Source organism: Mesoplodon densirostris, chromosome 15, assembly GCF_025265405.1.
Source record: "Mesoplodon densirostris isolate mMesDen1 chromosome 15, mMesDen1 primary haplotype, whole genome shotgun sequence".
Taxonomy (NCBI): Eukaryota; Metazoa; Chordata; class Mammalia; order Artiodactyla; family Ziphiidae; genus Mesoplodon; species Mesoplodon densirostris.
In genome coordinates this window covers 10,506,230-10,522,219 of record NC_082675.1, presented here as the reverse complement: position 1 = coordinate 10,522,219, position 15,990 = coordinate 10,506,230, and the positions used below count along the sequence as shown (strand labels likewise).

The 15,990-nt window shown below is 48.8% G+C and overlaps 1 protein-coding gene across 1 annotated transcript in view; it reads left to right on the top strand.

Moving 5' to 3' along the window:
* Positions 1–14,375, top strand: part of SRRM4 (serine/arginine repetitive matrix 4) — a 164,342-nt gene extending 149,967 nt beyond the window's left edge. Inside the window, exons 9-13 of the mRNA XM_060119354.1 lie at positions 2,852–3,153; positions 6,209–6,400; positions 11,349–11,459; positions 12,131–12,268; positions 14,048–14,375. Coding sequence (XP_059975337.1) covers positions 2,852–3,153; positions 6,209–6,400; positions 11,349–11,459; positions 12,131–12,268; positions 14,048–14,375 — 1,071 coding nt within the window. The remainder of the gene's footprint in view (positions 1–2,851; positions 3,154–6,208; positions 6,401–11,348; positions 11,460–12,130; positions 12,269–14,047) is intronic.
* The last annotated feature ends 1,615 nt before the right edge of the window (positions 14,376–15,990 follow it).

Sequence of the window (15,990 nt, the reverse complement as noted above, 5' to 3'; positions counted from 1 at the left end):
TCCCCCTGGGGACTCTTGATGCACCAGGACATATCCTTTGAAATTAGTAGTCAAGGTGGAAACAAGTACCTGGGCAGAGAAAGGCCCAGACTGGATGCCTCCAGGTAGCAAGCCGTAGAGTAACGGAAACCATTGTATTCATAGTCCAGCCTGGTTCCTTCCAGGAGGGGCTCACCGGAGTCCCTTGTGATACACTGGCTACCAAACATTCACTGTCTCGGAGACAGAGATTCCATGAGCCCATCCCCAGACCAAGCCCCAGCCTGAGAGCCCAGGTCCCAGGGTCTAATTGCCTGGCATGATGCTTTGTCATTCCTGACAGAGGTGGTGGAAATACATACGTAGCCATTGAACTCTCAGAGGTGGGAAGGATATGGCAGCCAACTTGCAAACTGGAAGACAAAAAGGAGCTGAATGGAAAAAGGGCCTTTACGTTAATTTTTAAAGAAGTCTCACACTAGAAAACCCATTTGGGCAACCTTATTTTGAGGTCCCTTGTCCCAGAGCAAAGCTAGCCAGATTGCCAAGCATGTACAGTGGCAGTCACACTGGGTGGAACTTGGTAAAGCTGGACCACCACCTTGTCTGTATGCAAAGCCTCCTGGGAGAATCTGCAAAGGAAGTCCCACCTCCCCAGCTCCAGGAGCTGATATCCTGAGCTGGTGGAGTCATCACTGTTATTCTCACAGTTCCATTGTCTCTGTATCTCACCCTCATGACCAACTGCTGAGAAGGCAGAAGTGTTTCCTTAAGAAAGCCCAGAAGTCCCCCTTCTTTAGGCCCAAGGTACATGGGAGAAACTGGGTGGGAGAAGCAGGCTTTTGATGGTGAGGCCTACACTAATATGTGCAGGGCCTGGGACAAGCGTATAGAAGGAGAGCCATGCACTATATATGCAAATGTTTATAAATCAAGCCATCAAACTTAGACGAAATAGGTTCTCCTATTTTGGCAAACATACCTTCGAAATGATCTGGAAAGTCAGATTTGGATTTTGAATCTTGGACCCCTCGGAGTGCCAGGCCACAACATGACAGTGTAGGGAGAATCTGCCCCGAGGCCCTGGCCCCTCCCATTCTCCCCCCATGTCCTTGCACCGTCCAGCAGCGTGATGGACCTCCCACCCAAGCACACGGACACCTAAGCCTGAACATCCAACTTCTGTTCAAATAGCCACACTTGGACCTAGGAATGTGCACACTTGAAGCATGGTCTACCCCTGGGAGAATAGATCCATGGATGATCCTGCAGAGACCCTGGAAGGGGACTCAGGGGTCATTTAAACAGAGAATTCTGGGATTTCAGGTCCCCAGAGAGTCATTTCGGGGGGAGTGGTTTACAGGTGGTGCCTTCTCAGCCCCACAGATTTCTCACCCCAAGGGGATGGTTATCGCAGGAGGAGACCCAGGGCAGAGGTCCATCTCGCCCACATCCAAGCATAGTATTGTTGGGGGACCAGAACCAAACCCACTGTGTCATCCCAGCTGTGAGACTGGTCTGAACGTTTAAAGAAAACCATCCGTTGTACGTCTAAACACACCATAGCCTTCCCGAGGGCTGTCTCTCCATCGCCTCCTTTACTCCTTCATCTGTCCTAGATCAGCCCCACACAGGATCCTGGGGACCCCTCCTCATTCCCAGGCACCCCAAGGCAGCCCCTCCCAAAGCCGTTTGTCACAAGCACACCTTCCCTGTTCCCCGCCCCCCATCTTGACACCTTAGATTGATGCGAACTCTAGCCGCCATCTGCATTGTCAGCAAGGGTTTCTTGATCCAACTTGGGCATTAAGGGACGGATGAGGTTAGTGTTGATGGCTTGAGGTCCCCTTACTGAGAAAGCCAACCAGAAGTGATGCTTCACCTGTCAAGAACACTGAAAACCCAAAACCCAAAGTTTAGGGCCAAGTGTGAGGATGTACAGAAAGGTGTGTGTTTTTTCTTGTCATTTGCGACTCTAATGATGGACTCACCTTGCCCGCTCTTCCCTTTCTCTTACACCTTACCTACCTACTAAAGGAGGAGTTCTTGCTTGGTAAGTGGATATAATCCGCAAAGACATGAGAGAATTTATTAGAAGCCACTCGAGCGCCTTAGCTACCTTCTCCAGGGGGAAAAGGACACACGCAAATATCCGTAGAGAGCTTTTTTTTGTTTGTTTTCCGTCAGACAGTTTGACTTCCATTTTTTTTTTTGTCCCCTCTTTCTTTTCCCCTTTAGTTGAAAACTACAAAAATATCATTTTGTGACCTTGACTTTATATTAAGAAAAAAACTCTCATCTTTATTTCATTTCTTTTCCCCATGTGGTATTTGTTTAGGGTTCTATTCGGGCAACTTTTTCTTTAAAAAAAAAAAGTCAAATTTGTTGAGGATTTGGTTGACGTTTAAAATTTTGGCTTTATCTCCTTTTTTTGTTCTTAAGTTTCAAGATATATTTTTTCAGGCCCATAGCCTCCTTTCTTTCCCCCGACTTTTCTTTATTTTTATTATTGTTTTAGGTTAAGGGTGTTTACACCACCCCCCTTCTCTTAAGTTGTTGCTTTCGTTTAATTCCTTAGAAATTAAATTTTGTATAATTTCCTTTTTCTTTTGTTTAATCTGGATCGCATGCTTTTTTCTCTGCATGATACCTCAATCTTCCAGTTATCCTAGCAGGGGGTAAAAAAAAAGATCTCCTTTCTGTGGTATTCTTTCAGGAATTTGTGCTTTTGTTTTTTGGCGTCTCTTCTTTCCTCTCCTCTCTCTCTTTCCTTTCGTTACAGTGCATCATGATGGTAAACATTTCTTGGTTATTTAGACACAGCCCGCCTACCCAGCGCGCAGCAGTGTCCGACGGGTGTTTTTGCTTTCAGATCACTGGGCCGGGGGCTGCTGCCCTCTTTACCAGAACTGCCAGGCTGCTCGCCGCGTCCCGAGGACGCTCCCAGGAGTATGACTCGGGCAATGACACCTCCTCGCCACCCTCCATGCAGATCAGCTCAGCCAGGTCTCGGGGTCAGGAGAAGGAGAGCCCCACTGGGGGCCTGAGCAAGAGCCGGGGCCCCAACAGCGGCAACACCTCTGATTCAGGGAACTCCTTCACCACCTCCTCCCCCCAGAACGAGGGGGCCGCTTTGGAGAATCTCTCCCCCACCAGCAGGGGCAGAGAGTCAAGGTCAGTGCACCTGGGTGGCAGGAGGGGGTCCTGCCTGAGCTCCACAATCTCGGTCTCTCACCCTAGCACTACACCACACACACAGACTCCAGCTCTTTTATTTGAGAGAAAGAGAGAGAGAAATAGGCATCATTTTTGAAAAAACTATCCAAGGAGATCAGCTTCAGATATAGCTGGATCCAGGGTCTCAAAAAATATGTCATCAGGAATCTGTCTTTCCTATTACATCTCTCAGTTCTGCTTCCTCCTCTCTTGGCTTTATTTTCAAGCAGATCCTCCCAAAGCATTGGCAAAGATGCCATCCAGTTAACATTCTATCGGTCTAGCCAGCCAATGGAAGGAAAATGCCTCTTTCCCGAGAATTTCAGCAAAATATCAGGGCAAGTGCTCATTGACTCTGCTTGGCCCAGCTTGGGTCATCTGCCCACACTAGACCAATCACACTGCCCAGGGGATGCTGTATTCTTGGCTAGAACTTGTCATATGCCCCCATCAGGGCTAATGAGTCTTCCCATGTCCACTAAAACTGGGGAAGGTCTGGTTCTCTGAAGGAAAAGCGGGGAACTGTTATCAGGAGGAGGATGGAGGCTGGGCAGGAAAAACAGAGGTCAGTTTACCAATAATCACAGGAGAAAGTCTAACACTTAAAGTCACTGTCATTTTAAAATATACCACAGTATTTACCCAAATACGTTGAAAACTTATGTCCATACAAAAACCTACACATGGATGTTTTTATAGCAGCTTTATTCATGCCCAGATTTGGAAGCAACCAAGATATCCTTCAATAGGTGAATAGATAAATAAACTGTGGTCCATACACACAATGGAATACTATTCAGCACTAAAAAGAAACAAGCTACCAAGCAATGAAAAGACAGGGAGGAAACTTAATGTTACTAATAGAAAGAAGCCAATCTGAAAAGGCTGCATACTCTACGATTCCAACTACGTGACATTCTGGAGAAGACAAAGCTGTGGAGACAGTAAAAAGATCAGTGGTTGCCAGTGGTTAGAGGGTAGAGAGGGATGGATCTGCCTGCCTCAGGACATCCCTGGCCTCAGTTCACACCCAAGCTCGGCTGGGAGCCAGGGCTGGGTCAGAGCCAACGTCCATGTCTCCAAGAACAGGCAGTGTTGTTCCCAGATAGCTACTCATATACTTCAGGGCTGTTATGCAGGAAATACTGAGAATAGCAATAACAACAACAAAAACAACAACAATAATAATAACGGCAGCTATTATTTACTATGCCAGGTGCTTTCCACAGATAATCTTCCTAAACTCCTTCTAAAACCTTTATGGGATAGGTTCTGTTATAATTCTTTTTTAGCTGATGGGGAAACGGAAGCTCAGAGCAGTTAAGAAACACACTTAATAAAGGCCGGCACCGGGATCGAAACAGATCTGTCTCCAGAACTGGAGTGAAGCCTGAACGGCATTTAGCAGTTACCTGCTGAATCTGATCTATGTGGACAGCCAAATTAAATAATTTAGACCCAGCCTTTCACTGTGAAGTATAAATGATCTTTAAATCCGTGGCTATTTATGTCACGTCAGCTATGAGCAGAGGGCAGAATGGAAGAGACATCCGCTCTAAATCAGGGGAACCACAGCCAGTAAAGTCAGGGGCTGGCAAGGTAGCAGGGACATGGGCTTCAGGGCTGGACAGATCAGGGTTTGAGACTCTGGGTGGCCGTGAGGAAGCAACTCACTCTTCTGGGTCTTCTCTGTAAATAAGGGATGATAATAGTGCCAACTTCCTAGGGTTGTTGGGGGCTAAATGAGATGATGCTGTGAAGCTCCCAGGATGCGCAGAGGCTCAGTCTGTTTATTCCACAGCTATTTATCAATGATCTAGGACATATGTCTCAGGCTGTGTCCTGGTGCTGGGATACAGTGTCCAGAGAGACATGAGTCCTGTCCCCAGGGAGCTCCATGTCTGGGGGAGGGAGACAACAATTATAAGACCAAGCGAGCCATCTAGGGGTGGGGGGGGACATTGGGGCTGGGGGCTGTGATAACACATTGGAGGTCACACAACCAGTCTTAAGGGGGTCGAAAGCCTGAACCATGAGAAGGAGTTGTCAAGTGAAGAGGGTTCCAGGCAGGGGGAATGTTCTAAAGCCTGCAGACAAGGAAGGGAATAGGAATATTCCAGGAGGGACACGTGTAGTCCATTATGGCTGGAGTCAAGAGAGCAAAGTGCCAGAGCTGAGACTGGAGTATGAACAGGGGCTGGGTCATGATTAAACTATATTAATGTTATTTGAACTTGACCCTTGGCCCAATCCCAATGAACATGTCCTTACTGAGAACCAACAGGAACCCAGCATGGCTCTAGGCAAGGTGAGAATATGACAGGACCCTGTGCTTTGGGTGAATTTGAACAAGCCTCCACCCTTCTTTGGGTCTCCATTCACCCATCTGCAAAATGGGCTACGCCAGTTTCCCAGCTTAAACCAACTACATGTCACTTCCTTGAGTCGTTCTGTATCCAGGTACTACTGTTACTCTTATTTACTTTAATAAACTCACTCTTTGATATAAAGAAACTTGTAGCACTAGCTTAAACAGAAAATTTGTATCACCTGTCCTCAATAGAATGCACCTGAGAAAATACATACGATTCAAACAATGTATTGAATTCTGGTTAGTTACAGTTGCCTGCCCAGGTTCTGAGTCTCAGGCCTGCTCTCACTCTCTTTGGGAGATTGCAAGCATTAAAGAGACAGTAAAAACCCACTAGTACCCAACCCGGGCTTTCTCATTCATATAATCAGAGGGACTGAAAAAGACTAGAAATGGATGAAATCGTCCACCATGTGATTTGATCTTACCCATCATGCACCCTGTGGTATGTGTGCTACTCTATCTCTGCTCCACTAACATCCGTGGTCTGGGAAGTCTTTCCAGAGGTAGTAAGATGGGGAAAGGTGGATGGGGGGGTTCTGAGAGCACCACAGCCGAGGCAAAGTAAGGAGGTGAGTATCAGCTCAAGATGCCCTGGACCAGCGGGCAGGCCAGTGCTAACAGCCATTCTCCCCTCTGCAGAGGATTCCAGTCGCCATGTCTGGAGTGCACCGAGGTGAAGAAGTCCAGTTTGGTCCCACCCACAGCCCGGAGCTCCCCCATGAGAGGGCGCTCCCGCAGCTCGTCCTGTGCCAGCACCCACTCCTCCAGATCCCCAAACCCCAGGGCCTCCCCCAGGTACACCAGGAGCCGATCCACCTCCTCTGGGAAAAGGTGAGTGCAATTTTGACCTTGGCTCTGCAGCTAGTTGAGGTAACTGGAGATGTCGTTTGACCACCAAGGGACAGGAGTAGAACAGATTTGAGTTTGAATGCCCATTCTATCTATTACTCACTGGCGGCCTTGGTTGTCAGTTAACCTGTCTGAGCCTTAGTTTCCTCCCCTGCAAAATGAAAACCATAACAATACTTACCCTGAAGGATTGTTCTGAGGACTCTAAGACACTTAGATCAGTACTTGGAATATAATATCAGTTTTGATTGTTGTTATTGGCATGAGGATCCATTCATGTGTATCAGTTATCTTCTGCTGCATAAAAATTATCCCCCTAGTGTAGCATCCTTATCAGTAAGTTTTTCCTTGGTTCTTGATTCAGTGGATCGGCAGTTTGGGCTGGGCTCAGCTGAGTGGTTCTTCTTCTGGTCTTTCTTGGGTTCATGCATGTGTCTTCCATCAGCCGGTGGGTTGTCTGGGGGCTGGCTGGTTTGAATGACCCCAGCTGATTCATTTCTGCTCCATGTGGCCTCACATCTTCCAGCAGGCTTGTCTGGGCTTGTTCACATGGTGATGGCAGGGTTCCAAGAGAGAGCAGTAGTGTGCAAGGCCTTGGCTTGGAACAGGCATGACCTCTTCAGCTGTTTTCTTAGCCACTGCGAGTCAGAGGACCAATCCAGATAGATGCAAGGGATGCTCCTCTTAGTGGGAGGAACTGCAAAATCACACTGCAAGGGGCATGGATACAGGGAGAAGAATTGTGGCCACTTTTTCACTTTACCACTCAATTCTAATAACCCCTGGTTATTGTTTGATTTTCTCATGTGGAATAATGATATGGCAGAATGCAAAGACATGCGATCTCAGGAATTGGAAGATTCCATCCAATCTAATCAACCCACAGCTTCATGGAGTCCAGCTTCCCTCTACAAACAAGAACTTCCAACAGCAACCCAACTATTCCTCTTCTGCAACCGTATCAAAAAACAGTTGCTTAAGTAGGTGGTTACCTCAAGACCAGTTCTTTCAAAATAAGGAGGCAAGGAAGCTAACAGAAATATTCAACATGATAGAGTGACATAAGTAGAAGAGCAAATCAGGCTAAAAGGAAAATTGAGAGCAATAAAATTAGATCAGGAGGAAGGCTAAGTCCCAAAGGCATGTCCTACCATTCTGTATGGTTGGCCATCTGTATCTGCGGGTTTCACATCCCTGGTTATGAAAGGCCGGTGTATTCAATATACTATGCCATTTTATATAAGGGACTTGAGCACCTGCAGGTTCTGGTATATGCAGGGACTCCTGGAATCAATCCCCCACAGATACTGAGGGATGACTGTTGTTGCTATGGAGGTGTACTGCAAATGTGACTCTGAGCTCCCTGGCAGACAAAGCAAAAAGGGAAATTGTCCCTTTACATTATTAACAAAAAAGATAAAAATTGAACCAGTTGCTTGGAAGAGCAGTTATTTCTGGTTTTTAAGTATGAAAAATGATTCACATGGCTCCACAGAAAAGGGACACTATGTGGTACAGTGGATAGAAATGCCTGACATCCTTTCAAAGTGTCCAAAAGCATTATTTCATCGTAACTCTTTTTTATAATGTCTCTCAGTATATAGCCAAAGAGCAAGTTGGCAAAGCAAATTTTTCAGGGGCCATAGCTGGACACTGTCCCAGGGCACTAAGACTGGAGGAGCTATTCCTTGTCCACACTCCTTCCATCACGCTGGGCAACATGTAAGAATAGAGTCCCAAGGCGATGGTTATGATGATCACCTAAGAAAGTAGGAAGGGGCTAAGGAACACCTAGGTGAGGGCAAGTCAGAGCAAGACTTCTTTTCAAACTGAAAAGGATAGGAAAACTTTGCTAGCATTCCTGTGAGGGAAAGCTGGCAAAAACAGAGCATGAGAGAGTGTCCCCCCACTACTCATTCCTGTGCCTGTAGCAGACATTGCTAATCCATCACAGCCCTCTTTCCCACTGAACACAGACATGGTCACATAATCCCTCTGAACCCTGGCAGGAACTACTGGGAGATCAAATCAGCAATTGTGAGATGAAAATTATTTGAAAGTCTGAGAAAGAAGGGTAGATGTTCCTAGGAGAGTGGTGGAGAAACCAAGGCAGTCGTTCTCTAAACGTGGGAGGCATTAGCAAGAGGGAAGAAGACTGGAAATAGCATAGGGGTTAGTAATTCAGATGCACAACAGTATAGTCTAGCAGAAGTCAGGAGCACTTTGTAGCCAAACAGACCTGGGTTCAAACCCCTTACCAGCTGAGTGACCTTGAACAAATTACTGGGTTGGCCAAAAGGTTTGTTTGGTTTTTTCTGTAAGATGGCTCTAGTAGCACTTAGTTGTCTTTAACTTGATTCAAAACAATTTTGTTAGAGTGTATGTGACAGCTGTCCTATCAGTGTGCATGAGGGAGGAGATATGGGGATATATGTACATGTATAGCTGACTCACTTCGTTATAAGCAATTATACTCCAATAAAGATGTTAAAAAGAAAACAATATATTAAAATTAATAAAAGTATTAAATATATAAAATAAACTTAAAAAAATAAAGTTTCAAAATTTCAAAAAAAAGACATCAAAATCGGTGAATTTTTGTGTAGCCATTTTAATATTGGAGATGGAAGAAAAACAACATTTTCAGCATACTATTCTTTATTATTTCAAGAAAGGTAAAAATGCAACTGAAATGCAAAAAAAGATTTGTGCAGTATATGGAGAAGGTGCTGTGACTGATCGAACGTGTCAAAAGTGGTTTGCGAAGTTTTGTGCTGGAGATTTCTCACTGGATGATGCTCCATGGTCGGGTAGACCAGTGAAGTTGATAGCGACCAAATCGAGACATTCATTGAGAACAATCAACGTTATGCCACGCAGGAGATAGCTGACATACTCAAAATATTCAAATCAAGCGTTGAAAATCATTTGCACCAGCTTGGTTATGTTCATTGCTTTGATGTTTGGGTTCCACATAAGTTAAGCGAAAAAAACCTTCTTGACCATATTTCCGCATGTGATTCTCTACTTAAACGTAATGAAAATGTTCCGTTTTTAAAACAAGTTGTGATGGGCGATGAAAAGTGGATACCATTCAGTTGTCTGGAGTGGAAGAGATCGTGGGGCAAGCGAAATGAACCACCACACCAAAGGGTGGTCTTCATCCAAAGAAGGCGATGTTGTATATATGGTGGGATTGGAAGGGAGTCCTCTATTATGAGCTCCTTCTGGAAAACCAAACAATTAATTCCAACAAGTACTGCTTCCAGTTAGACCAACTGAAAGCAGCACTCAATGGAAAGCATCCAGAATTAGTCAACAGAAAACTCATAATCTTCCATCAGGACACCGCAAGACCACATGTTTCTTTGATGACCAGGCAAAAACTGTTACAGCTTGGTTGGGAAGTTCTGATTCATCCGCCACCCTTGAATAAGACATTGCACCTTCGGGTTTCCATTTATTTAAGTCTTTACAAAATTCTCTTAATGGAAAAAATTTCAATTCCCTGGAAGACTGTAAAAGGCATCTGGAACAGTTCTTGGCTCAAAAAGATAAAAAGTTTGGGGAAGATGGAATTATGAAGTTGCCTGAAAAATGGCAGAAGATAGTGGAACAAAATGGTGAATACGTTGTTCAATAAAGTTCCTGGTGAAAATGAAAAATGTGCCTTTTATTTTTACTTAAAAAGCAAAGGCACTTTTTGGCCAACCCAATACATCATCTCTCTCTGCCTCTGTCCTCATCTATAGGATGGGATTGATAATAGTACCTAACCCAGGAAGTGCTGAGGATTAAATGAGATAATATACACAAAACATTAGTTCAATAAAAATAGAACTACCATATGACCCAGCAATCCCACTACTGGGCGTATACCCTGAGAAAACCGTAATTCAAAAAGATACATGTACCACAATGTTCATTGCAGCACTATTTACAATAGCCAGGACATGGAAGCAACCTAAATGTCCATCGGCAGATGAATGGATAATGAAGATGTGGCACATATATACAGTGGAATATTACTCAGCCATAAAAAGGAACGAAATTGAGTTATTTGTATTGAGGTGGGTGGACCTAGAGTCTTTCATACAGAGTGAAGCAAGTCAGAAAGAGAAGAACAAATACCGCATGCTAACGCACATATATGGAATCGAAAAAACCGGTACTGATGAACCTAGTGGTAGGGCCGGAATAAAGACGCAGATGTAGAGAACGGACTTGAAGACACAGTGGGTGGAGGGGAGGCTGGCACGAAGTGAGACAGTGGCATGGACATATACACACGACCAAATGTAAAGTGGGTGGCTAGTGGGAAGCAGCTGCATAGCACAGGGAGGTCAGCTCAGTGCTTTGTGACCACCTAGAGGGGTGGGATAGGGAGGGTGGGAGGGAGGCTCAAGAGGGAGGGGATATGGGGATATATGTAAAGGAGAAACTAACCCACCATTGTAAAGCAATTATACTCCAAGAAAGATATTAAAAAAAACATTAGTTCAAAATCTGGCACGTAGTAGAATATGTAATAATCATGTAATAATAAACATTTCCTGTGTGCTGACTATATGCCAAGATGCTAAGTAATTTACCCTAATTTACACGTTTAATTTACAATTCTATGGGGTAAGTACAATTACCCCCATTTTACAGATCAGAAAGTAGTGGCCCAGAGAAGTGAAATCAACTGCCCAAAGGTCACACAGCTAACACGTGGCCAGGATAGGAAGAACTCAATAAGGGGAAGTTGTTGATATCATTATTAACCATCCAAAAGGGAGGGGAGTTCATCCTCAGGTAAGGGCTTGGTTCCTTTGCCTGGCCTCCAGAAATAAAAAGGCCTGGAGACCAGCTGAATAAAACGCTGGGCAGACGGGGCAAGCCCGGCAGAGCTCAGCAGGCCCCTCAGAGGCTGTCTCCTCTCTTCCAGGTCCTCCTCCCGCTCTCCCAGCTACTCCTCCAGCTCTGGCAAGAGGAGCCCGCCTAGCAGAAGCTCTAGGTCCCGCCGCAGCCCCAGCTACTCCCGCTACAGTCCCAGCAGGTACCGGCCCCGCCCCCAGGCACTGACCCCGCCCGTCAGACGAGGCCCCGCCTCCCAGTCCCCACTCCTTTGCTCGGATCCGCCTGTCTGGCACCGCCTCCTCGACTCGCTTCTCTGGAGCGTCTCCCAAGCCCCGCGAGTTCCTCTCAGGTCAAGCCCTGCCGGGTTATGGATGGGAGATGACTCAGCATCCTAGTGGTTCCCTTTGCCGTGTCTGGAGTGGCAGTCAGGCCCCCAGTACATCCCAGCGTTCTCATGCACTCACCCCAAACACTCCAACGGCCACACCCCAGCCCTCAGACTCTTCGCACACCTAATACTACCCCTCATCCCTATGTCCATACCCCCCAGTTCTGATTCTTACTCGGCACCTGGGCCCACCTAACAGTCACATCCTCACCCTGCAATGCCCACCTTCAAAGGCTGACACCCCTACACACGCCCAGCTGCAAGGCCCTCCCTGCCGCCCCCCGGGTACCCACCCATCCACGCAGACTCTCCCCACAGCCGTGTCATTTTCCCTCCCACCTCCCTAGAGGCCCCGTGCAGACCCCATCCCAGCCCCAGCGGGGGGTGCAGGGCAAAGGTAAGGAGGAAGTGAGTGCCCCCCTCCCACCGAAAAGCCAGGCCAGCCCCAGCTCCCCAGTAACATCCCCACCGCACCCCTTCAGGGAGCGGGACCCCAAGTACAGCGAGGATTCGCAGCAGCGGGAGCGCGAGCGAGCGCGGCGGAGACGTCGGTCCTACTCGCCCATGCGGAAGCGCCGGAGAGACTCCCCGAGCCACCTGGAGGCGCGGAGAATAACGAGGTGAGACCAGGAAGCACCCACCTCCGCCCTCACTTCCACTCCCTTCCCACCCGCCGGGGTCTCAGACTCTCCCCAAGCCTCCTTGGGGCTGGACTGCAGGATTGTGGGAGCTCAGGGACACCCTGCCCCCCATCAGCCACCGAAATGAAGTTTCTGTTTAAAGCCTCGCGCGAGTCAGCACCCTCAGCCACCGTGCGGGCTTGCAAGAAGGGGGCGGGGCCGTGGAGGCGGGGCCTAGGCCGGCGGGGTGGGGTAGAATGCAGTGGCTGGCAAACGGGCGAGCCCAGCAGGAGGAAGCGGGTGTGGCCGGAATCTGCGCATGCAGCTGGGGCGGGGGAGGCGGGGCGGGGCCATAGAAAGAGGTCGGGCCTTGGAATGGGGGCCCAAGCAAGGAACAGAAGCGGGACTTTGCGTGGGGGCGGAGCCAGGCGGTGGCTACAGACCTCTGCCCTTAGACCCACACGCCCGAATGCAAAAGGCTTGAATAGACCCATAGGTAATTATACCCTGAACCAAGTGTAGGGAGGGCAAACAGGATTGTTGAGGTGCCAAAAAGACTGGGAGGGAGCCCTAGTGGGTAAGGGGGGAGCTGTTTTGGAGAGGAATCTTGGCTCTGCCACTTTCCAGGTGAGCTGGGAAAGTCTCTTCATCTCCCAGAATCTAAGTTTTCTCACCCATGAACTATTGGAGGAAATAACTCCCAGAAGTTTCTATCATAAGGATGAAATGAAAAGGGGCAAAGAGGTGTGAATGCAGTTTATAAACTTACATGCAGAACACTAGAACCCACTGTGTTCCACTGTGATGGACTGAATGGTCAGACTAGATGGATAAAGATTCCTGTAACAGATAAAGTCTTGGACGAGAAAGGCCCTAGAAGAGAAGCCTGAGGTCTAAATGGACACAAATTTCTCAGGCCTTGAAATGGAGAGAATGGCTGAATGTTGCCCTAAAAATGGCTCTTGACAATCGGTTGGTCTTCCTCCTGGTCCTCCAAGGGTCAGCTACTCAGTCAAGAGACCCACAAGGATCCCGGCCTCCCATGCTTCCTCCCTGGAGATGACGTGAAGGGGGGAGAAAGACCTTGTGCCCCAGATAGTAAGGCAGGGTAATGGCATTGCCTTCTCAGATGTCTCACAGAACACCCTGCCTTGGCCTGGCACGCAGGAAGGGAGTCCTACACCCAACTGCCTTGACTTTCGAAGGTATCCTTGGAATGGACTTGGAGGAAGGCTGAGAGGAAGAGAGTTGCATTTCCAAGAGACGCTCTGGTTTCCGTACTCAACCCCAAAGAGTCCATCTTGTTGAACTCATTCAGTGTTTCCCAAACTTCCATCCCCCACTTTTGCCTTGTCTGATTATTAAGTGTACCATTTACTTAATTTTCTGTAAATAGATGTGCTCTTTTTTTAAGAGGTCCATACATTTATTTCAAAAAGAAACTTGATGCACTACAGTAAGTGGAAAATCAGCCTCTTCTTTTTGCCATAAATAGAAGGTTCTAGTAAAAATAAAAATAGCAAAACAAAACTGTTGCCAGCTGGAGGTTCTCCCTGAGCCCAGCCTTGCTGTGTTTAAAAAAAAAAAAAAAGTGAGATTATGACTTTTCAGAACATATCAGCAGTAGCCTGAAAGCATCCCCTTGATGTTCTCAGAACTGCAAGGGAATTTTTTTTTTCCTGAGGAGCTGGGAAACGTCTCTTGGGACAGTGCCTGTGCTCCCTGGATTGAGGCTGGGAGGAGTCTTGCCCTCATGCCATCTCCCTCTGGTCCCTGCAGTGCCCGGAAACGCCCCATCCCCTACTACCGGCCCAGCCCCTCTTCGTCCAGCGGCCTCAGCAGCACCTCCTCCTGGTACAGCCGCTCAGCCAGCCGAAGCTCTTCCCGGAGCCCGAGCCACAGCCGCAGCCACAGCCACAGCCGCAGCCACAGCCACAGCCGCAGCCACAGCCACAGCCGGACCCGCACTAGCAGCAGCTGCAGCTCCCGCAGCCCCAGCCTGGGCTCTCGGAGCCGGAGCCGGAGCCGGAGCCGGAGCCGGAGCCGGAGCCAGAGCCGTAGCCGGAGCTACAGCTCAGCAGACAGCTACTCCAGCACAAGGCGCTAAGCAAAGGCCCTCCCTTGAGCCAGCTGCCTGTGGTGCCCCTTTCACTCTGCCAGCCTCCCCCACTCCCTGCCCACCCTGCCTTCTCCTTGGTACAGACATTGAGGGCTCCTGGGCCCTGTCCTTCCTGCTCCCCTTGGGGGGTGGGAGGAAAAGAGGGTATGGGGGCTTCAGCCTCTATGTCGAGCTCCTAGGAGGCTCCACCACACCACCCTGGGGCTCAACTCAGGCCTGAGCATATGGAGTGAACCACCTTCTGTTGGCACAGAGAAATCTCAAAGGTTTGTAAGAAGCGATGGGTCCGTAACTCAAAAGTTTGGGTCAGGCCAGGAAAATGTAGAGAGAGTTCTGCTCACCCACTGCTGGCAGGCTGCGTACGAAGGCCAGTGGTACTTCCTCACACCTGCCCTCGTTCTCCTCTCATTCAGTCTCATGGCTGCATGTGTATGGACCCTGATGGGAGTGAGGGGTGGATGTTAGAAGAGACCAAGGGCAGTTCAGGCCCAGGAGAGGGGTCAGGCCTTTCAGTTCCCCACATAGGCCAGAGCAAAAGCTAGAAGGCTGTTGGGTCCTAGAAAGGGAGACACGTGGGTAGGGGACATGGACATTTCAGTTGGGGGTAGGTGTCGGGAGATAGGAGATGGACTCTCGGGCCGTGAGAGCAAAAAGGGGGTCAGTGTGCCGCTCGCAGTACCTCCACGTGGTCAGGAAGACGGGACCAGTAGTTTCTAGCCAGGGAGAGGCCACCACACCGTTTACACAAAATGCCTCTTGGTGGCTCACACGGACCCGGTGACCTCTGAGAACGGACACGGTGGACAGTCAGGACAGCCTGGTCTGCGACCCCACCTCCCAAATTTGCCTCAGCCCTGTTAGCTGGCAGCAGCTTAATTCCGCGGGACTGTCTGCTGAACATTCACCAGTGCCGTGGCCAGCTGCCAGCCCCCAGCGCCAGCCAGTCTGGCCTTACCCTCCGGTTGGCGCCTGCCTGCCCCCTCCTCACTGCCCAGACTGCCACACCCTGGCTCCTCCCCAGTGCAGCCCAGCACCCACCCACCCTCAGCCTAAGTCACCTCCTTTGCCTTTGAGGAATTTTGCCAGGATGGGGCACAGCAGCTCAGGTTTGGGGGAAAAGATCCAAATGCAGCGAGTCTAGGGCAAAGGGGCTTGGATGCTCCGCAGCTCGCACTGGTTTCTGGAGTTTCTTATCAGCTCGGGAAAGCCCTACCTTCATTTCTGCCCTCGCCCCACTTTCCCCCCCGCCCAGGGCTGGGCAGCGAGGGTAAGCTGATCTCCAACACACAAATACCACCAGCTGCTTCACCCATGGAAGGCCCTGAGAACAGGGGCATGAGGGAGAAGATCCTTAAAATAAACTCTTGGGCATCCCCCTCACCAGCTGACTGGCTTTCTGGAGCCTTGCCGGTGAGTTTCCAGTTTGTGGTGGCAACAGCAGCAGGACAGGGCGTGGAGAGAGAGGGTGAAAGGGACGGTTCCCGGCTTTGGATGCTGGGGCTTTGGGAAGCAGAAACCAAACATTCTTTATCCCTTACACCCCAGTGTTGGGGGGGGGGAACATTTGAAAAAAAAATCCTTTTTCTTGGAAGCAGTGAAATCC